The following is a 24,911-nucleotide window of genomic DNA, read 5'->3' as shown; positions in this document are numbered from 1 at the left end:
TTTAATACTTATAGTAGGTAAATTTAATTAAGGTATTTAAGTAAATAGTTATAAAGGCCTAGGCTAACTTATAAAATAACTACTATTATAGTAAAGTTACTTATCTATTACTTAATAACTTTAGTATATATAAGGTAACTAGTGCTTACCTATATAGTGTAGTTATAGGTTATTATAGCCTTACTGCCTTAAGGCTTATTAGCTTTAGTTAACTAAAGTAGGTAGTAATAGTAGGTAGTAGTAGTACTACTAGAGGTATAGCCTTAAGCTTTAGTTAAATTAAAAAAATTACTAATAAAAGCCTATATTTATTTAAATTTAGTAGCGCCTACCTCTATAGGCTTAGTAAAGTAAAAGTATTACTTATAGTAGGCAGTAAGGTTATTAAGTATAATAATAAGGCTAGCCTAGGTCTTAGGGATATATAAGGTAAGTCCTAATAAAGTAAATAGTTAAATAAGTAGGTAAGCTAGTAAAAAAAATATTCTTACTATTAAGCTTCTTCTAAAAGTCCTCTAGGTTAAAGTTAACTATATTATCCTTATAGTTAGGCAGTAAAGGCACTTAGAGGGTTATAATTTTATTATCTAATATATTAATTATATTAGCCTTACTAGTAGTTAACAAAGGGATATCTAATACTATAGTAATATAAAGAAAATAATAATAATAAGGTAAAAGGTTAATTAGTAATAAATAATGTAGTTAATAATAGGTTAGTAGTAATAGGTTAGTAGTAATAGGTTAGTAGTAATAGGTTATTAACTTGCTGTTGTTATATATAGGTAGGTAGTCTAGTTAACCCTGAAAAAACGCAGAGGATATAGTGGACCTATATTAACTGGATTAACTAATCAGAATATCTAAATATATCTATTATTTTAATATAATTAATGTTAGTTGCAGTGCAGTACTTCAGGGGCCTGTGGGCAGACCTGCAATGTGTCTGCCTGTTAACTGCTACCCTCTTAAGGCCGCACAGGTACATGATCATACCGGTAGTAGCAAGTCGCCCTGTGATAAAGCGTTCCATGACACGATGCTGTGTTACGAGAGAATCTTTTAGTTTTTGAAGATTATGATTGAACGCAGAGCAAGTCTACGGCTGTTACGGGCGGAATACCCTCGACTCTGGATGACGTGCAGACGTCTTGCCGCCGCCCTAGCGCCGGCACTGAGACACTTGCAATCTGACATGAAACGCATATGGACAAAAACCCCCAAGAGGAATCCAAATGCGTATTCAGTGCTCGTGTGTGCTCGCGTGCGACATTCAGCCGCCTCGTCATCATCACACGGTGGGAGCTAAGCATGAGAATGACCACCAAGCTACGTCACGAAATTTAGGCCCCCAACAATATCGACGCGTGTCAATATGATGCAATGGAAAACGCCCTTGAAGGGAGCAGGATGAGAGATTGGCGTATGCCAGCTTGTGGCTCGGAGAACAAAAAGAGGCTGTGGCCGATTAGTCGAGTTCTCATGTGGTATACCTTCTCAAATCCTAGACATCAAACTGATAGCTTTCTCAATCCAATACGTACGCGTAGCCAACTCCAACAACCGCACCGACAGCATCCCACCCATATCGAGTAACCAATCCATAATCATGGGTGAACCCACCGTTGTCATTCTGCATAACGAAGGCGGTGAGCACAGCAGCGAAGACACGGCACAGAGTGAGTTCGGCGACGATTACCATGTCGAATACGTCTTTTCTGTACACTGACAACAAATACCTTCGTGTAGTTATCCAACGTGCGCTTCATGAAAGATCGCATCCGACACAACAGGATGGCCCGCTGAAGCAGGTTCTTGGTGGGTACTTATATAGGCAGGTCATATATGATTGTACTAACATCTATGGTGTTTTAGCCAATCAAGACAGTCTCTACCAATACATCAGCGTAAGTGTCTCGCTTCAGCTGACGTTTAATAAGACTGCTGACACTCCTCGTAGTGGGAAGACCCGGCTCGTACGCTGGGCACATATCTTGGTGCTCTGAGCATCTTGTTCGGAGCGCACTACCTGCCGCTTACACAATGGGCGCTCAAGGCCGCAATGACTACTCTTGGAGTGGTTTCTGTTACGGAGTTTGCTAGCCGATCATTCGGCTCCGATTCCTTGTCGACACGCCTCCGCCCCAAGGAGTATTACACTGTAAATGAGGCTAAGCTTAACGCTTCTTTGAGGGACATTCATGATCTCATTCAGTCTGGCGTGATCCAAGCGCAGAAAATTCTCTATGGAGAAGACCTTGAGAAGGCTTTCGGCGTATGTGGCTTCGACGTGATGATGCTTGGGAATGATCACATAAGTTTGACTAACTAATATTTAGGCGTTTATCGGTGTAGTTGTGCTATACGGACTCCCCAAGGTCGTCGCCCCATTCTGGCTAGCCGTTATGGCCTTGACCTCTATCTTCATCGCCCCTTTGATCAACTCGCCTCGGGGCCGCAAGGCGGCACAAGAGGCTGGTGCTCGCGCCCAAGACCTCGCCAAGGACGGCCAGGCCAAAGCCTCCGAGCTTTCGTCCAAGGCGCAACAGGCCGCGTATGACGCAGGAAACACAGTGTCAAACACGGCGCAGAGCGGAAAGCAAGCAGCCGCCGACCTTACATCGCGTGCTGTAAGCACTGCCTCGGACATGTCCGGAGCTGCTGCCGAGAAAGCCAGAAACGCTGGAACGGGCCTTTCAAATGCCACTCAAAACGGAAAGCAAACCGCCACCGACATGACTTCGAAAGCTAAGAGCACCGCTGCTGACCTTTCTGGATCCGCTGCCGATACTGCTAGGAACGCCGGCCAAGCTGTCTCGAACACCGCCCAAAATGGAAAACAGACTGCCGCCAACCTGTCTTCAACAGCCCAAGGTACTGCTTCTGACTTGTCTGGAGCCGTCGCCGACAACACAGGGAGCGCCGGAGCTAAAGTCTCAAACGCCGCTCAGAGCGGCAAGCAGACTGCGGCTGACCTGTCTTCGCAAGCCACAGACAAGGCCTCCAATGCCACCGGATACGCCCAGGGGATCCTTTCTTCGGCCTTCGGTAGTGCTAAGCATGACTCCAACGATTCAGCCAATCAAAATTATACCCATGATTCTGCACAGAGCTTCTCTCACAACAGCAACAGGTATTCTGAGGGCAACTTACCCCGTGGCCAAGGCGAGTATGGAACCGATGGACTGGCGAGCAGAGCATCCCATTCAACACATGTTGGTGCCGAAGCCCCGAGGCTTTCTGCTATGGACGATGTGAACAGACGTGCTTCTTGTGTAAGAATTCAACGAACCTGCGGTAGCGTGTTACTGTAAGTTGCCGGCGAGTTGCAATGAGTAGGCAATCACGACAAGTCTCGAAGAAATGTAGCATTTACTACAAAAAACAAACACTCACTATAATGATGTTATTTTTCCAATGATCCCGGGGTCATCTTGTCATATGAGCCTTTGCATGTGCCTTTCAGTTTGCGGATTCCACCGCCACGCTGATTCATAAGGCTGTTTGTGTATCAGCTACTTATAATCAATCTTCATCTCGTCATCGGAGGACAAAACGACCAGCGGTGACTCCCAAGGCCAGAGACCTGACTAGGTTGATGCTTGCACCAACGTCTGACCATCCTCCTAACCGACAACTTCGCCGGAGGAGGAGATAGCATGAGAAAGCCCGTCATTAATATCCGCCAGAAACGTAACTACGGAACCATCCTCTGTAACTCCTTCAGGTAGATTACCACTGCAAGAGCACGAACTTCTCGGTCATTGCGCTTTTAATTACTTGGTCATGTAACTACTACTCAATCCTAATTGCCTTAAACACAAATATTGTCAGGATTAAGTATGTTAGTGATATTGCTGCTTTATATTCCCAAGTTCCTGCACTATATAAAGATGTGGGGACTCGTTATGAACTATGAGAAAGCCCCCAGAACCCTGTAAATATACTAAAATATCCAGATCACTGGGTTGGATAACTACGAACCACCCATAGTTCGAGTGCGTTTAACTCTTCAGGGTCCTGGTCGATATCTGGAATGACTCTACTCTCGACAACAAACTTGGACTTGCAGATGACGCTGCAGTCTTGGCTGTCTAGGACTCTTGACTCGTCTATTATTATCTCGATACTCCCGCTGATCAAACATCCGCGCTAATCCCACCCGGAGCACCGAGAAAGGGCGATATACGAGGTCAACCCAAGATATACTACGAGCGAAACGAGAGCGCAAGTTTAAACAATTTATTTGGGACGCTTTTTCGACCCTTCCTATGTATGCTAGTGACCGAAGGGTATAGACGCTCTGCGATGGACCATGTATAATACAAAGAAAACCTCTGACAAAGAAACGAAACTCTTCCATCCTGTTTCAACCACACTCCTACATGACGAAGATTGCCAGCGCGGCGGCCAACAGCACCGATCCGGTGCCGAGCTTGCCAGCGCCGGCGAGGACGGGGCCGGTTGTAGTGGCTGGGCACGCGGCGCCGATGCAAGGAGACGAAGAGCCGGTCCCGACAGGGGTTCGGGCGCTGGTAAGCGTGCCGTTGAAAGGCGACGAAGGCGCGACAACTAGAGTTGTGGGGAGGGACGGGGGCACGCCAGCGGTAGGGAGTCCAGCGGGGGGGACACCAGCAGTAGGAACACCCACGGAAGGCGCAACAACGGGAGGAACACCGACGACAGGAGCGGAGGGCTTGCCGGAGTCGGAGCCGGAGCCGGGAGCGGTAGGGTTCTCGACGCCGGGAACGCCGGGGGTGGTGGCGGGCTTGCCGCTGCCGGGAACGGGAGGGTTGTGAGGAGCATCGGTGGGCGTAGCAGGGACGCCTGGGACAGGGACTGGGATCGTGGTGGAAATGACCTGGCTGGTCACGACGGTGGAAAGTCTGGCCGGGCAGTTGACAACCTCTGGCGCACATGACGTGACAGTAATGATGTTGGTCTTGTAGGTCGTCAGGACGGTGGGCATATCCGTGGTGGCGGGAGCCGGCTTCTGCCCCTCAGTCGTGGGCGCGGGGATGAGCTCGGTAGTGACGCCGCCGACGGGCTTGCCGCCGGTGGGCTTGGGCGGGACGTAGCTCTCGACGGGAATCGCAGTCGTGGTGGGGATGACCTCGTGCGTGGTGATGGTAGAGGTCTTCGCGGCGCAGTCGGCGGTACCAGCACCGGCGCAAGACGTAACGGTGACCACCTCGGTCTTGGACACGGTCAACTTGGTCGAGATATCGAAGACCGGGCAGACGGTTGTGGAAACGGCGACGGTCTCGGTGACGACGACGGGGGTGTGCCTGGCGGGGCAGTTGGTAACTTCGGGTTTGCAAGACGTGATGGTCTTGATGCTGGTTTCGTAGACAGTGGACGTAGCCAAGCGAGTTGTCAGGCTCTCGGCAGGGGTCTCAGCAGGCTGCTCGGAAGCGATGACTGAAGTAGGGGCAGAAGTGGGAACGGCGCCGGAAGCGGTCTCGGCCGGCTTCTCGGAAGCGATGACGGAAGCAGTGGGAACGGCACCGGAAGCGGTCTCGGCGGGCTTCTCGGAGGCGATACCGGAAGACAGAACAGAGCTAACAGCGGTCTCCGCAACAGAGGTAGACGCAACGGTGGAAGCGACCTGGCTGGTCACAGAAGTGACAGCCTCGTTTTCCTTGAGGCTGTAGATCTTGATGGACTGGAGCTGGAAGTAGACGTCGGCGAAGGCGGCAGGGTTCTTGGCAACCCATTCCTTGCAAGTGGCGCCTCCTGTCTTGGCCGCGCAGCCTCCAGGGGCATCCCATATGCCCGAGTTGCCAGATACGCCGCACAGGTCCAAATTGATTATGAGAGAGGCCTCGCCGAAGAGCTTGTCGGCGGCGCAGGTGCTGGTGGAGAAGCTGGGGGTGCCAAAGGTCTCAGGCTTGCTCAAGTCGGCGGGGACGTTGCCGTGGGTGAAGCCCCAGACGCGGACGGCGTCATCGGTCCACTCCATGGCGTAGACACCGCCCTCGGGAGATCCGAAGGGGGCCGCGGGATCCAGACCGGCGCAACCTTCGTTGTCAGCCTGGCCCGCAGCGAAGTTGGCGCAGTTGGGCTTGCTGACAGTTCCCGTCATGTTCTTGCCGTCGACTCGACACTCGCCAATCTTTTCATCAGTGTGTAAGACCACCTTGTTGACATTATCTTCGTTCCAGGTCTCGTAAATATCGATTTCGCCCCCTGAAGGCCAGGGGCTACCGACGGTCCAGCTAGATTCAGTCAGCCATCAGGAATATTCCGACGATGAGACTAACACAATGGATAACTCACAATGCAGGCCAAGCACCGCAAACGGGCTTGGGGAGGTGAGAGAAGCTGGCGACAAAGAGACCCTGCTTGTACTTGGTCTTGCTCTCGATTCTGACACTGCTCCGCCCGATACCGTTGGGATCAATGACAGATTTGGAGTCCATGCCGAGGTACAAGTCCTGGCCGATCATTTTCATGAGACCCATGCTCTGGGCCTCGGCAGCGGACTTGTAGCTAACGTAACCGCCGGTGGGATCGACATCGTTGTAGTTTCCGGTCGAGTGGTCACTCTATAAAGATGCTGTCAGTTACGTCCAGTACGTGTATGCTTCACAACCAGACACTTACCGTGAAGAAACCAAACTTGTCGAGGAAGTTGGTGGAGTCATAGCTGTCGACGACCTGGTAGGACTTTGTGGCGGATACCGAGGAGGTGAGCAGCAGGACGGAAGAGAGCGTGGAGATAATCGAAGGCGCCATACTAGGCTATGTGTGGTAACAGAAACGGGGAAAGGACAAAACCAGAAACACAAAACACTTCCAAATAACGACTGTATGAGATCTTCTAAACTAGAGAGTGTGAATAGAAGAGGGCCTCGGAGGCTTGTTCTTAACAAAAGAGCGACTAAGAAACCGAAGGATGGTATCTTGAAAAGCGAGATGGAAAGGAGGGCCCTTTACATGCAGTACACTTGTTCAACGGGGGTCGTCCGTCACTTCTTATATCGAACCGGGCAAGACGCTCGACCCAGAGGCTCTCCTGGCCATTAGATTCATCTGCAGGGCCACGGGGTGAAATCCCTCAGGGGTTCGACCAGCTGCCTGGCTCTCCAGCAATCTCGTTCCCATTGGATCTTTGGATTCCGGCCAGGCCTTGTGAGCCGGCTCCAGACGTTTGGTTCGTTCAGCGGGGCCCAACGGGGAGGAGACCAGAACACAGCCTCTATGACAAAGTCTTGCCCGGTTCGTTCTCAATGGTTGGCTGTGCCTTGTTTTTACCGCTGCGCCGTATGGCCACATACGTAAGGGACTCGCGGTTCCACCCTTTCGCCTCTGCCTCTGTGCCTGCGTGTGCACTGCGCTAGGTGAGAGCAAACGCATGTTTTCGGTGGGAGCAATGGACAGCTCACTGCAGATCCGCAGGAGTCCCCGACTTCTCAAACACACCAATGGACGCACCACCCGAACTTGGACGCCAGGAACGGAACGGCGGTTGGCTGGCGCCGCAGACACCAGTCCGCGCGAAGGGTGGTCGTCGAGGGCCAATGGTGTGTCTAGAGGGACATGTAAGTCCACTTTAATACTGCTCTGGTTCGGTATCCAGGAACAGATCCTTGATCAGCTCCGGATCTGGCCTGGCGGTGGTGTTCTGCCTGGTTCTGGATGGATGAGATGGTGGGCGCTTTCTTGGTCTCCGCCGTCCCCCCTTTTCTTCCCGTCCAAGCAATTCGCCGGCGCTAACAGGGATCCTGAAGCCGCCTAGATCTTGATGGCGCTGCCACTCTTCGAGGCATGATTGGCGGCGGGTCTTCTGCGCCGTTGCATTGATTCTCGAGACCTCCAAGTCCGTTGAGCCGCTTCCGCCTATCGCTTGCGGACAAAAAGAAAGGAAGAAAGGAAGAAAGGAAGAAAGGAAGAAAGGAAGAAAGAAAGAAAGAAAGAAAGAAGGGAAAACGGTCATGTCTCAAATAGACATCAATAGCACCCAGTCATATGTTGTCATACGGGCCGTTTGCTTCATCACCGTAAAGCCCCCACTAGACACAAATGCGCAAGAGAGAAAGAAGATACATGAATAGATAAACGTCTCACGGGACTCTCGAGCCTCCGCTCAAGGGCCCGGAGCTTACGGCCCGAATACCAGCCTCTAAACAAGACTGGCTAAGAGCTCTGCATCTTTACGGCGCAGCAGCGGCCTTCGTATTCCAACATGTATTAGCGGAGAGTAGGCTCAGTGGAGTATACGAGAAAGAGAAAGAAAAATGAAGAAGCGGCACAGTTCTTGAACCTCGTGGGCCTGATTCTAGGGTTCTCCGCAACAAAACTATGCGCAAGGTGAAAACTCCCGCACAAAGCACGCTAGACCAAAGATCCAGAGCCTTCAGGTGGCCTCGTCCGACCATCCGGGAATCGATTTAATAGTTCTGTGATATTATTTTCGGCAAATATTGGATGACAGCCCTCGCTTGGTGTTAGTTGATGGATTCCCTTCTCCGCCCTGCCTCGGCTACCTTGTATCGCCCTCCACTCCATACGGCTAACAAGCCGCATTGGGGAACAGCCGCCAGCCCCTGGTGTCCGCGTGCTAATTCCGGCGCCCTTTCATCTCGTTCACCTTGGACGACCGAACTTGAGGTTGGGAAAACCGCTGGCCTTGAGTGCGTTGTCTGTCATCGGCAATGTCGCATTAGACTGCGCCCCTGCGACGGGGAGGTTGAAGTCAGATGAGGAGAGATTGATTCTGGGATGTGACGCGTTGCTTTGTCAGATGAGTAACGGGGTTTTCCTTTCTCTCCTTCGGATTTTGGCAAAATTTTAAAGACATGCTGCATGCAAGATATGGTAATGTCCCAAGAGGCTTCAGCTACACGAGACTGTTTGTGTTAGTCGCACCGGATATTCTTACTAGTTACCAAATACTAGTTACCAAAAATGATTTCTACGATGCTAATAAACTCAGTTGCGCCAAGCTGAATGCCGATGCTGTCTCTAATCGAAGCATCTGCTGCAGAACTCCCGCTGCCGCAATTTCAATAAGCTCTCAGCTCCTCCTCCCAGGTGAAGTCCACAGATGCGGCCGGATCACTCTTGGACCTGCATTGACGCCCTTAAGGTGACGTTCACAGTCGATTTGCTGCCCATCGATCCATACAGGCTCCATTCCATGAGCAAGCACATCCGCTGCTTGTGCACCTGGGTCGCACCACCTGTGGGTCTTATTCTTTCGCCTAAAGAGAGTAAAGGCCCTTGTCGCGGCATTGCTCCAGGAACCTACTATTTCCAGCAGTGATCGACTCATGCCTTGATTTCGGCCGTCTTCAACGTCGCATTTCTCTTCCATGTGGGCTTACTGCTGTCCCAATGGCTGACAACCGTGAGACTTTAGGACATAGAACAGCAATAAAACAGGTAGCCCAAAATCAAGCGGGGTCGCTGTCCTGGAAGAAGTTGACGGGGCATGTGAAGTGTTTCTGGAAACACAATGTTAGAGGTGGTTCAAGACATCATGTGAGCCAGTAGGGATTAAGAGGCGTTTTACGAGGCATCTTGAGTGAGCTAACATATACACAATTATTAGTGTCAGGGAAGATGAAGCAGTTGGAAGTGAGAAGTCAAAAACACGGATGGAGAAAAGAAGAACAAACTGAGATGGCTTGTTATATTCCTGGCGGAGGTATGTACCGATCAGTGGTCATCCAGCTTCCTTCTCAATTCTTGCCTCTCTTCCTCCTTTACCTAGGTAGTTAGATTGAATTAACACGGATGGCACAATGAGGCTCTCTGTCCTCCCTTAGTGTGCGGTGAAACCGATCAAGCATGGATTAGAGGAAGGCACTTGATGCACGGCAAGGGAACTATTCGCTGACAGGTAATTCGTATATGACAGCGGCGAGCTTACTGTTTATTATCCCAACGATCCTGGGGATCCGATTTGTCTGTCCCGTGAAGTTGCTGGTTCCGTCCTCGACGCTCCCTGCCATTGGTGTATTTATAGTTTGGCATTTGCGCAACCCAGCAAACCGTTCTCGATTAAAACCGTGTCCAGCCAGCCGCATCTGTAGGTAAGCCATATACATCTATGGCAGCCACAAGTCAACTGGTGGTAGCCACATGAAGCTATTCCCAGCTTCACGAAAAATACATAACTATTCAACCGTCTCCTGTGCATACCGTTAAAAAGGCAGACGATGGAAATTTGTGATGGAGTATGACTTATTTTGCAACATAATGTGGAAACTTCTCGGTTCGCTATCGCCATTTTGTATAATTTTCTCCGATTATAAGAACATAAGTTAACATTGTCGGTATTGGAAATATCCTAGATAGAGAGAATGATAACACTGTTGCTAGCACTACCCTTGCTGTTTTAGTTGGTCTGGAAGCTACTAACTGCGTCAGTGAAACCGAGAGTGTAAAGAAGGTTGTGCCAGTGGTTGGCGGCGTAGTAGAGCTCGGGAGGCGAGACATGGGTTGATAGATGGTAGGCTATCCAAAGAGCATGAAGTAAAACAGCTGTTCTCGCACGCCGCCCTCTTGCTCTCCCCTTCTATATCACTCTCGAGAAATAGCGGCGTATTCGAACATCTTCCATGCGGCGGCTCCATTGAACTCTGCCACCGAGGTTGTTGAAGAACCTGGCGCCTTGGATCACTCTACACTGACGAAAGTCGTCACCGGCAGAAGCTCCGAAAACACCACACGAAGCTATAAGCCCAGAGAACGACTATGGGTGGCTGAATTGGAGCCTACACCAATGCCACGCAGGTAGAGGCCGCCCCGCCCATTGCGCTTCTACAGCTTGAGAGCTACGTTAACACGGCCACCTTCTTCGACTGATGGGAAATTAGCAAGTTTAATAGACATGTGAAAAACTGTGACATACCTCATCATTCGTCTCATCCTTCGGTTCGCAAATAGTCTCATCTTTTACCTTATTTATACACATAGTCGGATCAGTACCCCAAGTATTCGGCAACCCAACAGACTGGATACCCTACGACACCAACAGTCGTATTGTATTTACTGCATTGCCCTAAGAAGATGTCTAGTTAATTAATATTGATCTACTCCTGAATTCTCCCCGTTTTGGTCATTTCTCCTCCATATGCCTTCCGTTCCCAAGCCCTATTTTGATATTAGCGCAGTCGAGGTCACTTCCAAATGATAGAACAACCGCTCCCGTCATCTCATGACAAAATCAACCCGACAACCATCGCAAAAACGACCCCAGGCCCCAGCCACCCGCCGAAAGCAGCATCCAGCCCCTTCGCCGCGCCGCTCAGCTGGTTCTCATCCTGCTCCAGCGCGGGCGGCGTGGACGATATGTCGTTGGGCAGGACGAGGGGCGGCAGCGCCGAGAACGACGGCGTCTCGAACACCGTGACGGGCGTGACGGACTCGAGGCCGGGGCCCTGCTGCGTCGTCGTCGTCGTCGTCGTCGTCGCCGCCGCCGGAGGGAAGGAGGGCGAGGTCGGCGAAGCGGGGGACGGAGGCGGGGACGTCTCCGTGCCGGACGCGGCCGGTGCCAGTATCGGGGGCGGAGTGGGCGCTGCAGCGGACGGGAACGCCGTCGTGATCGTCAGCGGAGGGTCCGCCGTCGTGACGAAGCCGCACTCGGTCATGATTTGTCGGATGTCTGGAGATTTCGCCCCCCGCCCTTTTCGTTAGTCACGCCTTGAGGCAAACGGCACATTCGACGGCCGGCTGCGACAACTCACCCTCGTTGGCATCCTCGGCCGTCGCGTTCTGCGCGGCGCAAGCCGCACATCCAAGGGCGGCGACGGCGACGTCGAACCCCGTCTCCCCGCAGACGCAGGCCCGCATCGCCTCGACGGCGGGCCCCTGGTTCGCCTCCGCCGCCGCCTCCTCCTCGATTCCCCCAGTCTCTGCGGCGTTTTCAGCCGCTGGGAGGTTGTCCTCTTCTTCTCCCTGCTTCTCCTCCTCCTCGTCGTCGTCGCTGTCATCGCTGTCGCTGTCGTCGCTGCTTTCCTCGCTGTCCTCCTGGCCATCGTCCTCTTCCTGCCGCCGATCCAGGCGCGAACCCAGCATCCTCTGCAGCGACCTCCTCGCCCCCCTTGGCCGCCGCCGCCCTCGCCACGCGTCTTTGTCCTGGCCGCCGTTTCCGCCATCGACAGCGCTCGCCCGCCGTTGCTTCCCGGTGGCCCATCGCCGGTTCACCGCCTCCGCGCCGAACTGTTGCTCCGCCGCCGCCTCGCACCGCTCCGTCAGCTGCTTGATCGGCGCGCACGCCAGTGCGCACTCGGGCGGCACGTCTTCGGGGTCGAGGTCCTCGATGGCCGCCGCGCCGGGAAGGACCGTCGTCGACAGGACGGCCAGGACGGTGAGGTGGTGCAGCGCCAGATTCCGGTGGCGGCGCGTCATCGTCGTCGTCGTCGTCGTCGTCGTCGTTGCCGACGCTCGGGGTGTTATGTTTCTTTGCTTTGGGCTGGCTTAGAACAAGCTATGTTTTTGCCCTTTCCCTTTCCTCCTCGAGATTTTGTCGTATTTTCGTCTTATTGATAAAGCTTGACAGATAACATCGCAAGTGTTTTTGTTTAGTATCGCTCTTTGCCGTCAAAAAAAGGGATTAAACGCCCGAGTTTCAGTCCAACCAGCCGCGCCTTCGGAAAACGCATCTCACGAAACCTTCCCACCCATGACTCCACGAGGGAAAGGACTCCGTATATTAACCATGTTGATATGATGTCTGACCTCCTCCGGTCAACCTGAAAAAGGAAGAATAAAAAAATAGTGCGTTCCAAAAACTCCCTGGGTCGTGGAGCTGATAATACGGTACATACTACCGCGTATTCGCCCAGCATATGATCGACTCATCGGAAACACCAAGCCAAACAATGTTACAATAGCGAGTCTTCTCCTTGTCTCAACGTGTGTCACCAAGAGGCTTTTTTTCAAAAGAGACCCAGAAATGTTCTACACGCATCTCTCGCACGTCCGGCTCACGCCAGGAACGGTGTTGACGTTGGGATTGGCTTGCTCATCGTGGCAGATAGAGTTCCGCCTCGCAGCGGGAAGGACATCCCGGGTGACATTCCCCCATGAATACCTAAAAACCTGATTGCCGGGGTGCATGGCCACCCGCAAGAAAACATGATTGGGCTCGATTGATCACCGCCCAGGGGGGGTGCCCTGGCAGTTTCGGATGCTCCGGCGGCACGCTGTCTTTCGACCGATCCACTGCTCACCCTTTTTCCGAAAACAAGGAAAAAACTATGTTACAAGTTTCTCCGCCAGCCCTCTCGTCCGTCCGCACCTCCGGGAGAAAAAGACGGTGGAAAAGAAACGACAGAAAAAAAAAAGGAAATATAAAATAAAAAGTCGGGAAATGGCACATCCCATCGCCATCACAACAGGCATCGCACGCCAAGGGACAATGCCGGTGCACCCGCGGCACTGCCGGCATGGGGGCTGAGGCGCCCCGCGAGAACCTGTCGGACAGGCACTGATAGGAATCCGCCCATCGGACGAGTCCCGGGGGGCTGGTGGGGAAAGGGGGGCTTGATGTCACGATATATAAGCTACTATTACTGCCCACGTAACAACGGCGTCGTCTTTTGCGTGACACTTGACGTCCGGGTTCACTTCCCGGCTGCAGGCTAACACAGCGCCAAGCCGCGATGCCAAGACGACGTCGTCTCGTCACCAATGCTTACATTTCGATGCTCAATCGAATACCTCCTTGTCTTCCCTTTCCGTGGGGCGGGAGGTCGGCCGGCCGGCCGGCCGGCCGCCCCCTTTCAACAAGTCGAGCGTCCCGTGGTATCTTGGCTCCCGAAGCGGGCTTGGCTTGGCAAGCCGAGTCTTGAGGTAGAGAAGTTATGCTAAGGAAGAATAGACCCCCCGCCCCCCGTGGAGATGCGATGGAGGCCTTGGCCGTGGGTGTCGATCACCGCCGTCCTAGCCTGCCTACCTTACTGCCGGGGCAGAATCGCATTGCATGATACAAGTGTCACCCGGCCTATGTTGGGAGGGGCAGACGACGCGTTTTCCTTGAGCCAAAGGGGGGTTATGCGAGGCACGCCCCGTGTGTTGAATGTGTCAAATCTCCTTGGGTATATTTCATTGGTTTTTGATAACAACAACCTGGATCAACCGTCGCTGGTCCGCCCACCAATCCAAGCACCCTTGCCCCCCCCGCCATCAATGTCTGAACGTGAGAGACCCCGAAAGACAGCATCAGCCCCATGTCCCGCCACCGCCTCCGCCGCGGCCGCCCTTCCTCTGGGCGCTGAGCCTCCAATCGTCCTCGCCCGCGTACTTGTTGTGCAGCGGCTGGATCCTCTCGGCCTTCTTCCGCTTCGACAGCCGGTCCGTCGGCGCCACCTTGAAGAAGGTCGGCGCCGCGTCCACCAGCCACTTGGGCTCGATGCTCGTCGTGCAGTGCATGTACTCCTTGGTCGTCAGCACCAGCGTGTGGTAGATGACCCACTCGGCCTGCTTGCCGAACAGCGCCGAGCTCGGGTGCAGGTACACCGGCGTGCCCTCGATGAGCGTCTTGTAGCCCTCCTGCGGGTCCTTGCGCGCCGCGTTGCGGAAGAAGCCCGAGCAGAGCGCCTGCCGCACGATCTGCGTGTGCCGCCCGCAGCTGACGATCGGGTGCCGGTACCGCTCCATGATCTTGACGAGCTGGTCGTGCACGTCCTTGGCCCGCTTCATCGACCGCGCCTGGATGAAGTTCTCGAAGCACCACGGGCTCGAGTACCCGCTCTGCTTCCACGAGTTGTACACGTTGAGCAGCGTGAGGTGGTCGCCGTGCGCGTCGTGGAACTTGGCCTTCTTCTGGTCCGCCTGCGACTGCTTCTCCTTGGGCCGGTAGAAGACGTTGGGGAGGTTCAGCATGGCCACGATGATGAGCATCTCGGCCGAGCACTTCATGTCCACCGACATGATGAGCACCTTGGCCAGCGACGGCTCCATCGGGAAATCCGCCATCTTCCTTCCCAGCCGCGTCAGCAGACCCTCGTCGTCCAGCGCGCTGAGCGCGTAGAGCTCCTCCAGCGCCGTGAGCATGGTGTTGATGGGAGGGGGGTCCATGAAGTCGAAGTGCAGCAGGTCGTTGATGCCCATCGCCTTTAGCATGAGAATGACGTGGGACAGGTTCTGCCGTTGGATCTCGGGAATCGTCGTCGGCAGCATTTCCGACTGGTAGGCGGCTTCCGTGTAGAGGCGGAAGCATTTCCCGGGCCCCGTACGCCCGGCGCGCCCGGCACGCTGGTTGGCCTGCGCTTGCGAGATGGGGGTGACGACCAGGGAGTCCATGCCCAGCTTCGGGTCGTAGGCGTTCTGCTTGACGAATCCGGGATCGACGACGAAGTAGATGTTGTCGATGGTGATGGAAGTCTCGGCAATGTTGGTGGCGATGACCACCTTTCGGCAGCCAGGGGGCGCAGGGTCGAAGATGCGGCTCTGCATCTCGTTGGGGAGTGCAGAGTACACCGGCAGGATGATGAGCTCCGGCACGTTCGGTCCGAGCGCTTTCATGCGCTCGTACAGGATCTCGCACGACGTGTCGATTTCTTCCTGCCCCGTCAAAAAGAGCAGAATGTCACCGGGCGGCTCGGTGAGATGGATCTGCATCACCGTGACCAGCGCGGCGTCGAGGTAGTCGGACTCGGGCTCGCGCGAGTAGAGGATCTCGACGGGGAACGTTCGACCTGGGATCGTGAAGATGGGGCACCCGTCAAAGTACGACGAGAACTTGTCGGCGTCCAGGGTCGCCGATGTCGCGATGACTTTCAAGTCCTTACGGCGCTTCATCGTCTTCTTCAACAACGCGAACAAGACGTCGGTCGAAATGGTACGCTCGTGCGCCTCGTCGAGCATGATGACCGAGTACCGTCTCAGATCTGGGTCCACCAAAATCTCTCGCTGAAGCATGCCGTCCGTCATGTACTTGATCTTGGTCGCCGGGCTCGTCTTATCCTCGAAACGGATCGTGTAGCCGACTGCCTCACCCAGCGGGGTGCCAACCTCCTCGGCCACACGCTTCGCGACGGACATGGCAGCCACACGTCGGGGCTGCGTGCAGCCAATGACTCCGTCGTTTGCGAAGCCGTCCTCGGCCAGATACTGCGTCAGCTGCGTCGTCTTGCCAGAGCCGGTCTCTCCGATAACCACCATGACTTGGTGTTCCCTGACGGCGTCCAGGAACTTTTGTCGGAAGGCGTACACAGGCAACGACTCCCGCTGTTCCTTGATGCTCATGTTTGTCCGCCTGCCAAAGGCCTGGTCTTTGGGTGCCACCGCTCGCTTCCATTCCGGGACGGCGTCGGGCTTGTTCTGCGCCATCTGCGATCTGGCATTCCGCATATCGCTGGCGAACTTGCGCTTGTCCGGGTCCGCCATCGGGTCGTTCCACTGAGCAGAAAGGTCGACCTTGGAGTCCTCGGCCGCCGCAGCCTCTGCCTCTTGCTGCTTCAGCTCCTTCCTCTCCTTGGCGAGTGAGGTGCCGGACATGGCGGCTCGGTTCATTGAGCCGTCTGGTGCTTTGACGACGCGGATAGGTGACAGCTCTAATGACTGCTTCGTCTGGCCTGCCAGGAACGGCGGCTCCTCTTCTCGGACCTCGATGTCGACCTCCTGTTCCAGCTCCAGCTCGCCGTCGCCTCTCAGAGTCGCGTTGTAGTCCTCTTCCAAGTCGGGGTAGTCAGAGGCCTTGGCAACGCCGGATGCAATCAGCTGCCGGATCTCCCACCTCTCGGGCGAGGTCATGCGCTTCTTTTGCCGGCGAGGCTGGTGTTGAGGCGGCGGCATCGGTGACTCGTCAAACATGTTTCCGTTACGACCACCGCCGCCGCCCAGCGCTTCCATGTTCGCGCCGGACGATATTCTGACCTCTGGGTGAAGGTCCAGACCGGTCTCTTGGTCCACCTCTTTCATGGACAGGCCTATCCTGCCGCCTTCGATGCTGACAACCTTTACCCAGACCTCCTGGCCTTTGGTCAGCAGGTCAGAGGGATGGTTGACCCGCTGGCCGTCGACCAGCCTCGAAATGTGAACCAATCCGTCGACCTTGCCGCGAACTCCGTGTATGTTGACAAAGGCGCCGAAATCTTTGATGCCTGTGACGTGTCCGCCGTAAATCTTGTGCAGCTGTGGTGCGTCGTCGACCTCGGGCTCGGGTGCCCTCCTGAAACGGACGTCGTTCTCGTCGTCGTCGTAGTTGCGCCGCCTGCTCCTTTGTTTCAGCGAGGGCCCGTTTTCGTAATCGTCGTGCGACCGAGACCGCGACCGGTATTTGTCTCGTTTATTTCGCTCTCTCGACTTCGACCGGCCCCTCCGTTTCCGCCGCGACTCGCGACCGTCGTCTGGACTGCGACTGCGCTTGCGCGTGTCTCGGTTGTCTCTTCGCGCCTTGCCCTCCAGCCCCTCGAGCAAGGCAAGGGTGTCGTCGATGGCGTCGATGCCGTCTCCAATGTTGTCGTATGCCACCGGCTTGTCCGGCACGGCGAGGCCCCTAAAGATCTGCTCCTTCTCTGCTGCGCTCCGGTGGTGACGGTCCTCGTTGCTGCCAATGCCGTCGCCGTTCTTCTGCGCCTTACCCTTCATCTTCGGGTGCATGGTCAAGACGAGGCGATCGACGCTGTCAACCAGACTCGGGGGGAAGTCGGCGCCCATGGCGGCGAGTTTCTTCTTGAAACCATCGTAGTCGTCGGCGTCGACCCGCTGGGCGATGATGAACTCGGCGAGGGTTTTGTCGGAGACGCCCAAATGATTCTGCAGCTCGGACGTCACCTTTGAAACGAGCGATAAAAGCTCGAGGTTCAAGAGGTCGTCCATGGTTGCGGGTGCGCAGAGGGCGTCCTGGTGGTGATTCAGGACCTCAAAGTGCGATGGTCGCTGAGGCCTCAGAAAGTTCTGGGCTGCTGCACTTCGCGACGAGACATGACAACGCCGACAGGGTAGACTTCGGATAAAGTAGGTTCCGATCCGGAACGGGGCCCACTCAAGCTCTGGCAACGGCCCGACCGAAAATGTCACTGTACACTAGTCACAAGCGGCATCGGACTCATTCACACTGTCTTTCGGAAGTGCACTCAAGGTTCTACTCCAGCCCGAAGAGTGGGGGATACCGGTATTATAAAGCTATATTCTCCACTATTGATAAAACAAGTGGAAAGCTCTATGAGTCTTCACGTGAATTGTCTGGATGCCGTGGGTACGGTCTTTTGAAATACGCTCACCATGCGTATGGCTTTTAATCCCATCCTTGTTCGTGGAGTATGGTCTATGAGTTGCGAGGACCTATGCAATCCAGGGGAAACTCCGAGACTTGGTCGAGCGACTGTTCACTTGCCCATTCCCAAAACATTAGGTACCACAGCATGCAGATGTACTAGTATTATTCCCATGGTCGGTGTGGGGTCTGCCGCAACCTAGCAGTTCTCGTCCGTGTCATCGCATCTTTGAATGCAGTCGACCTGCATTGGCCCCATGCAGGTCGGTCCCATATGTAGTTGACACGAGGCAATGTCGACGTACCCTGCTGGTCCTTGTAGTTATTTGCGGATCACCGAGGAAAAATGGCAAGAGCATAAAAATGCAATGGTATTGGTATGAATGAAAAAGAGTCCCGACGCCGATTGGGGTAGTGTATATCCCATGGTCATTATCATGGCTTTGAGCCCACCGTCTGTCCTCTGAGGAGCGACGTCTAATCCGCAACTCATGTCCGCGCATTGTATCTGGGTATCGTAATCTTTAAGCAAAACGTGCTCGTCTGATGCCTGCTGATGGATACTTATGGTCTGGTGCTTCGTACAAGACCATCATGGCCCTGTAGAGTTTTTTTTCTTCGTCGCCGCACTGCCAGAACCAGAGGCCCGGGGATCCCGTACGCTCCCCGCATCCTGTCGAGGCGGCCCATGTGAGAGCCCGTCGCTATTGCGCCATCTCCTCGAAAATCTTGATGAGACTCCGCACGCCCTTGAGCGCGTTCTCGTCGGGACCCTGGCCGGGCGTCCATTTTGCGTGAGCGAAGTCAATCAGCTTGAGCGAGTAAATCTTGGGCAAGGCAGGAGTGTCATCGTCGTCATCTTCATCGTCTTCATCGCCCCCGTTGACGGCAGCGTCGATGGTGACGACGTCTTCATCAATCAGCTCGATACCACTATCGACTCTCAGGGCAGGTCTACCAGGCTTGTCGTCCCAATCAAGCTCGGCCCCGACCTTTTCGACGGCTGAGTTGTTCTGCGCGATGGCATCCTTCAACCTGTCGCCATCGCCCTCAAAAACGAACAAGAGACTGGCTGAGTACATCCTGCTCTCTTTGGAGGCGAGGACGCGCTCTACGGTGCGCAGATCACGGAGGAAGGCCTGAACGACGGCGCGGGCCAGGTCGTCGTCGATGCCGGCGGTCTTATTAAAGATGAATTTGCGAAAGTTGTCGACGACGTTTTCGGTGTTTACGTGGACACGGCCGTAGTCCTTGTCGTAGATCTTGTAGCCCTCGTGGTCCAGTTCCGATTTCATTGTCGAGCCGCGCCATACCTTCATGCCGGCGATGCGGAAACCCAGGGGGGCATGTGTCGTCTTGCGGGTGATTTCGTCGAATCTCCGCTTCTTCTCTGCGGGGGCGTCGTCGGCCCAGAGCCGCTCGCCCAGCTTGACATCGAGGAAGTTGGGCGAGGTGAAGCCAGATCCGGAGTTCTCGAGCACAACAGCCTGGTCCGTCTTGATCCTCTTGGACTTGTTCTGCACCCACTTGTCCTTATCGGTTTGCGATTCTGGGGCGGCGGTGGAAGGCTGCCCGGTGACGGCCTGAGTGAGTTCCTCCTTGGCGGCAGCCGACGAGACGGGGCCCGGGACGCCGTCCTCAATGGAGCTGAGCTCGGCAGGGTCGTTGAGCATGAGGGTGCCCATGAACAGAGGCATCAGATCAGCGAAGTCGGGGTGGTTCTCGATGGCCGAGTTGTAGAAGTCGATTTCTGCCTGCGTGCAGGGCTTGATGAATAGCTCGCCATCGGCATCACACATTGTTCCTGCACTAAGGGGTGACGAGATGGTGTTAGAAACCTTTGGGTGTGTTTATTAGGCGGGTGACGCGGCGCATCGCAGGCGGAATTGAGAAAAGGGGGGGATCTGGCAAGCGATGCGGATGGGAGCGGAGCGTGGTTTACTTACTGGCCAGCAACGGTATGGTTGTAGTCAACGAGGTCAGCGCGGTCAGGAATCTCCTTCTTGCCCATGGTGTCTGCGCTGGAGGGAAAACGAAAAGGACCAAAAACAAGAATAAGAGAGGACGTGGACGGGCGGCTGTTTACAGTGTTTGCAGACCGAATGGCATAACTCAGGGGAGATCCCAGAAAATGGATGGCGCGTGCAAAGTTGGGGTAGACAGAGCGACAACCTGGCTTTGTATCAGATCTGATCTGGCTTGATGGGCGAGCGGCGTGGCGATATTTGGTCTAATGGGCGTATGTGTGCCTGCGTCGTTTTCAGTTGTCGACTTGGCGGAAGTGGTGGTCCCGATGGCTTGGCAAGGGGGTCTTGGAAGTGTGGAAGGGAGGGAAGTATGGAAGCAGTGGATCGACAGTCCAAACTAGGTAGGTACACTAATTAGTAGAAGAATCAAGAGGGAAAGCGGAAGAGGGGACGTGGAGGGATTAAAATGAGCTGGCTAGGAGAGCTTGTCGGTCGAAGAGGAAGAGGGGTTATTGAACGTGGGCGTGACAAGGTTAGATGACAGGAGGAGGGGCATGCAGCAGTATGCAGACAGAACGGGAGACAGGACTGAGGACAGAGAGGAAGGAGTGAGGCGTAGTCACGATGAGCATTTCCGAACGCCAATAAGGCCAAATTACTTTGGGGGCGCGGGAGCAAATTTGAAAATGCCATGTACAATAAGCGGTACGTACTTTATCGCCTAGCACCCCACCTTGAGGTACCATGGTACTTGGATATTTCGGTAGGAACTGACTGTGTACAGGGTGACTATCTGCATCTGCAAGTACCTGGCGCTGGTATAGGTACATAGAAGTAGGCCCCACCGCGAGTTTTGGCTCGCAAGTGTCTCCCATGCTATCCTTACACCTAAAGGTACATTGAGAACAGTTGAGGGCGAAGGCGAACCTTTGTAACGGATCAGCGCGCCGAGTCAAACAGGCCGACCGCCACTGCCCCCCACCCCAAAGCCTGCTGGACTTTTGAAAGCGGCCTAAGGACGTTTCCTCTATTCCACACGTGGATGGACACCTGAAGAAGAAGAGAAAAAAGAAAAAAAAAAGAAAAAGGCGTGGGAGACGCGGCACGAGTGGCAGGGGAGATAATGAATAAGAGAGGGATCTACGCCACGAAGGGCGCTATTCTCTCCCGTAAGAATCACAGGGGCCAATGAAGCTTGGAAAGAGGGTGGCGGATGCTGCGAACCACACGCTCAGCCACGACAATACCCCTCCGTTCAGCAAAGCCAGGACCGATGAGTAGGCCGGTCTTAGTCGTGGGTCGCAACCCAACCAGCGGCTGTCTTCTTCCCTTGGTCCAATCAGACCTTGTCCAGCCCTGCCTGTCTCCCGAGTCCGCCTTGTCCAGCTGTTGGTCCCTGTCGTTCCTCCGCGTTCTAGACGCACACGAACCGTTGGTCTCCGGCAATCGAGCCACACTCCCTGAGCCTTGGGGCCAAGCGGCCGCAGTCGTCGTCGTCGTCGTTGTCGTCGTCGTCGGCCGAGCACCTTATTCAACTTCCCTGTCCTGGCACTCTGATAGTCCGACCTTTATCCTCTCTGTCTGACAGGGTGTGGGCGGGGGACGCAGATCGCATTCTCTTTTATCTGCACGACACGGCAAATCGAGGCTTTGAGCACGCGCAGTCGTCCCATGCATACCATGTATCCGCGACTCGAGGTAATACGCACACTGTAGAGCAATGCATCAGGCCTCCTCCGTAATAGCTCAGCCGGCCACGATCGGGTCTCGGATGGCGTCTTTCCGGGAAAACTGATCTGACGGTTACCACAAGACTTTCCGCTGTCAAGGTCATCCGCGCTCGTTGGGACGGACCATGGCCGTTGGAACAAAACGTTTCGTCTGTACTTCGCCGTGTTCAAGACCTGAACCAGGACTGTTGGTTGGACAGGTGCATCGCGACAGCCCGTCCCATGCCGTTGTGTTGCATTGCCACGCTTGCGAGGTCGACTGGGTGGTATCGGACACTTGCTCTTCGCGATATCACCTGGGCTCTCTCTGGGGCCATGTCTGGTTGACCGCTCTGGACGCCGTCTCACCGCTGTCATTCGGCAAACAATTCCCACATCAAGCGCCTCCCCATGCACTCCGACAGGCCAGATGCTCCTGTCGGAACCCATCGGGTCAGCTGGTGCTTCCCTCCAGCACGACAACGCCCGACTGAGCCGTATGCAGCCCGTGGTCTTCGTCAGACCTCATCCAATCCTGCGGCACGCCTTATACGAGTGCACCTCATCTCATGCGCAGCGTCACTCCGCCCCGGCTTTTGTTCCAAGGAGGCCAGCCTGGATCTGGAGGCGTCTACAGCTTCATTGCCAAGTGTCCGTCGTCGTTGTTTTACAACCATCCAATAGCCTCCAAATCGCCAAAAACCTGCATCGCAAACTCCAGGCGAATCCGGAATCTCGGGTCCCAATTGATTTGCTGCGAGTGATAGTCCGATGATTGCCTGCGGCAGGCCTCCGACGAATGCCATGGCTTTATGCGATTGGGCCGCGCGAGAAGGCGCATTTGGCGATATCGGGATTTGAGGCGTCATCTGCACAAACAAACCAGCCCCAACCAGTCTTACACACGTACCTTGTTTCACAGAGGAAACAGTACGCTGTCAAGTGTACGGTTGGCGTTTGACTTCCAACACGGAAGCTTGTATTGTATTGCATCTTTGAGACTGGGCAGGAGTATTCGAGAAGCCAGTGGCTTAATTAACGTTGGAAGTGGAAAGTGCTGCCTGATGCTACTTTCCGTGTAAGTGCGAAGACAATTTTGGCAAGGAAGGAAGGAATCAGCGACGAAGCGGCTCTTTCTACTTCCCTTGACTTATCGTAAAACAGAGGGACCAAGGGCGCTTGTTTACCTGAGCCAACCTGGCCCTTTTTTTTTTTTCTTTTTTCTTCCTCTTTGGACGAGAATATCATTCGTTTGCTATACGAAATTCTGACCCAACTGAAGATCCGCAGGTAAAAGCTTCGAGGATTCCGATGAACGCTAGTTTCTCTGTTCAGCCCATCCACCACAGTCCGGGAACCCAACATGGCAGGCAAAAAGAAGAAAAGTACTGTCGACCGCGGTCCAACGGCCTTACACAAGTATTGCGGCACTGGATTTGAGGGTGCGTCTCATTCGATCGCATTCGATCGCGGCTGTTTCTTGCTGACGTCCTCCCAGAGTTCTACGCCGACCCTCCCATGACCCCTGCCGAAGCCCAAGAAGAGCGTGAGAACATCTACCACCCGTAAGCCGATCATCATCCTGCCTTCGCCTCCCTTGGGCGTGTGCTAACGTGGGCCTGCAGAGACCTTCCTTTTGTTGAGTAAGCCGTTTTTTTTTTTCTGTGGTCCGGCCATCCCAACTAACCCGCGCGCGCAAGGCGCATCGAGGCGTGCATCCAGCGCTACCGCGCCCGCCGCCGACTGGGCACCTCGGACCAGATCTTCAACAAATACCTCTTCCTCGGCGGCATCGACTCCACCCCGCGCATGTTTAGTGGCCACGTCGATGCTGACTTTCAGGACATGACCCCGGAGGAGAGGCGGGCCGCGACTGCCGTCGACACCGTCCACGTGTCCGGCGGCGGTAGCCGCTTCTACAACGATAGCGACCGGGCTGACTGGGACGTCGACTTTGCTGGCGTCGCCGCGGGATTCCTATCTGAGAACCTCCCAGTGATGACCGCCTGGGACTACCCCCAGATGGGAAAGGCCGTCGGCGTGTTAGAGAACTTCTTCACATATGTTCTCCAACACGATGTCTGCCCCGAGTATGACGCCAACGTCAAAGAGGCACTGGCTGTCTGTCAGAGAGCCAAGGTCGAGCTGCCTCAGACGCACCAGGCGCTCCTGCTCTTCCCGGGAGAGTTCAACCTGGCGTTGTCGGAGCTGTTCTGCGAAGATTACTACTTCTTCGGGGAGGGAGAGTTTCAAAGGCCCGCGAACTTTGCACCCGAGAACGTCGTCAAGGTTGCGTTATCAACAGCAGGGAGCCAGAAGCAGTATGAAGCAGCGATAGAGGGCTTAGCCAACAAGTCGATCAAGGTCGTTAGCGAGGAGGAATGCGGCATGGAAGTCGTTTCTGTCCATCGTCCAAGCACCGACTCACGTAACCTCGTCCGCAGCGTCGCGCTCGACAAAGGAGGACCATTTGCGCCCATCGGTTGGATGGTCGCAAAGCCGTGCCTGATTGAAGACGGCTTCGATCGTGGAGAGCACTTTGAGCTGTCCGAGGAGGAGGATACCTTCTTCCTGGACGACGCTATCCTATCGAGACTGGAGCCAGGTTTCAAGCTGCAGCTCTGCGTCTGCGAGCTCAACATTGGCATCAAGTTCATCAAGCAGGCGCGGCTCGTGCTCGTCGAGTGGCACACATTTCTGCCGCAGAATCTTATGCTGCACTTCAAGGAGCCCGTGCCGAACGACCGGCCTCCTCAGTCAGCCGCAGTGCCCGAGGCTGAAGGTGGTCCTGCCAAGGTGACCGAGCAGGCGTCGGCAGAGTCATGATTGCCGAGAGCCGTCATTGGATTCAGGGTTTGGCAGGTTTGTGACGGACATTCAAAAGGGGCAACGGGAGCTGGCGTTGCCGAGACAGCACGGGAAAGGAGGAAGGACTGGCGTTTCGGAAAGATTAGATCTAGACGCCCCCCATGGTTGAAGGGAATTCTGGGATTCTAACTATATGAATGGTGCAGTGAATAATTCGCACCAACGTCTCGCGTTTAGTAAACTTGTTGCACA

General features: G+C 54.6%; 8 protein-coding genes across 8 annotated transcripts; 4 read left to right on the top strand and 4 right to left on the bottom strand.

The window, feature by feature from the left end:
* Positions 1-2,528: 2,528 nt before the first annotated feature.
* LY79DRAFT_499227 (uncharacterized protein) lies at positions 2,529-3,272 on the top strand (the record flags this gene model as incomplete). Its single annotated transcript, XM_060553352.1, has 1 exon — positions 2,529-3,272. A coding segment is annotated over one exon (744 nt), but the record flags the coding sequence as incomplete, so codon positions are not given.
* Positions 3,273-4,381: 1,109 nt separating this feature from the next.
* LY79DRAFT_521301 (uncharacterized protein) lies at positions 4,382-6,738 on the bottom strand (the record flags this gene model as incomplete). Its single annotated transcript, XM_060555336.1, has 3 exons — positions 4,382-6,218; positions 6,280-6,548; positions 6,607-6,738. The coding sequence occupies 3 exons, from the start codon at positions 6,736-6,738 to the stop codon at positions 4,382-4,384; spliced, it is 2,238 nt and encodes a 745-aa protein (XP_060411239.1).
* Positions 6,739-7,292: 554 nt separating this feature from the next.
* LY79DRAFT_317216 (uncharacterized protein) lies at positions 7,293-8,014 on the bottom strand. The gene has a single exon (XM_060552379.1). The coding sequence runs from the start codon at positions 7,937-7,939 to the stop codon at positions 7,556-7,558; it is 384 nt and encodes a 127-aa protein (XP_060411238.1). The 5' UTR covers positions 7,940-8,014; the 3' UTR covers positions 7,293-7,555.
* A 787-nt stretch (positions 8,015-8,801) lies between these two features.
* Positions 8,802-10,453, top strand: LY79DRAFT_582078 (uncharacterized protein; the record flags this gene model as incomplete). Its single annotated transcript, XM_060560232.1, has 4 exons — positions 8,802-9,036; positions 9,557-9,652; positions 9,974-10,040; positions 10,330-10,453. The coding sequence occupies 4 exons, from the start codon at positions 8,802-8,804 to the stop codon at positions 10,451-10,453; spliced, it is 522 nt and encodes a 173-aa protein (XP_060411237.1).
* Positions 10,454-11,008: 555 nt separating this feature from the next.
* Positions 11,009-11,449, top strand: LY79DRAFT_562532 (uncharacterized protein). The gene has a single exon (XM_060558482.1). The coding sequence runs from the start codon at positions 11,168-11,170 to the stop codon at positions 11,360-11,362; it is 195 nt and encodes a 64-aa protein (XP_060411236.1). The 5' UTR covers positions 11,009-11,167; the 3' UTR covers positions 11,363-11,449.
* Positions 11,400-12,387, bottom strand: LY79DRAFT_562530 (uncharacterized protein). Its single transcript, XM_060558481.1, has one exon. The coding sequence runs from the start codon at positions 12,358-12,360 to the stop codon at positions 11,647-11,649; it is 714 nt and encodes a 237-aa protein (XP_060411235.1). The 5' UTR covers positions 12,361-12,387; the 3' UTR covers positions 11,400-11,646.
* A 6,492-nt stretch (positions 12,388-18,879) lies between these two features.
* LY79DRAFT_521389 (inositol polyphosphate multikinase) lies at positions 18,880-20,186 on the bottom strand (the record flags this gene model as incomplete). Its single annotated transcript, XM_060555345.1, has 2 exons — positions 18,880-19,984; positions 20,122-20,186. The coding sequence occupies 2 exons, from the start codon at positions 20,184-20,186 to the stop codon at positions 18,880-18,882; spliced, it is 1,170 nt and encodes a 389-aa protein (XP_060411234.1).
* A 2,725-nt stretch (positions 20,187-22,911) lies between these two features.
* LY79DRAFT_316984 (argonaute siRNA chaperone complex subunit Arb1) lies at positions 22,912-24,872 on the top strand. The gene is made up of 5 exons (XM_060552378.1): positions 22,912-22,929; positions 23,134-23,293; positions 23,350-23,416; positions 23,477-23,494; positions 23,552-24,872. Exons 2-5 carry the CDS (start codon positions 23,215-23,217, stop codon positions 24,675-24,677), a joined length of 1,290 nt encoding a protein of 429 aa, XP_060411233.1. The 5' UTR covers positions 22,912-22,929; positions 23,134-23,214; the 3' UTR covers positions 24,678-24,872.
* The last annotated feature ends 39 nt before the right edge of the window (positions 24,873-24,911 follow it).

The sequence above is a fragment of the Colletotrichum navitas genome (genome assembly GCF_030913465.1).
Source record: "Colletotrichum navitas strain CBS 125086 chromosome Unknown LY79scaffold_58, whole genome shotgun sequence".
Taxonomy (NCBI): Eukaryota; Fungi; Ascomycota; class Sordariomycetes; order Glomerellales; family Glomerellaceae; genus Colletotrichum; species Colletotrichum navitas.
This window is presented reverse-complemented; position numbering and strand designations above follow the sequence as displayed.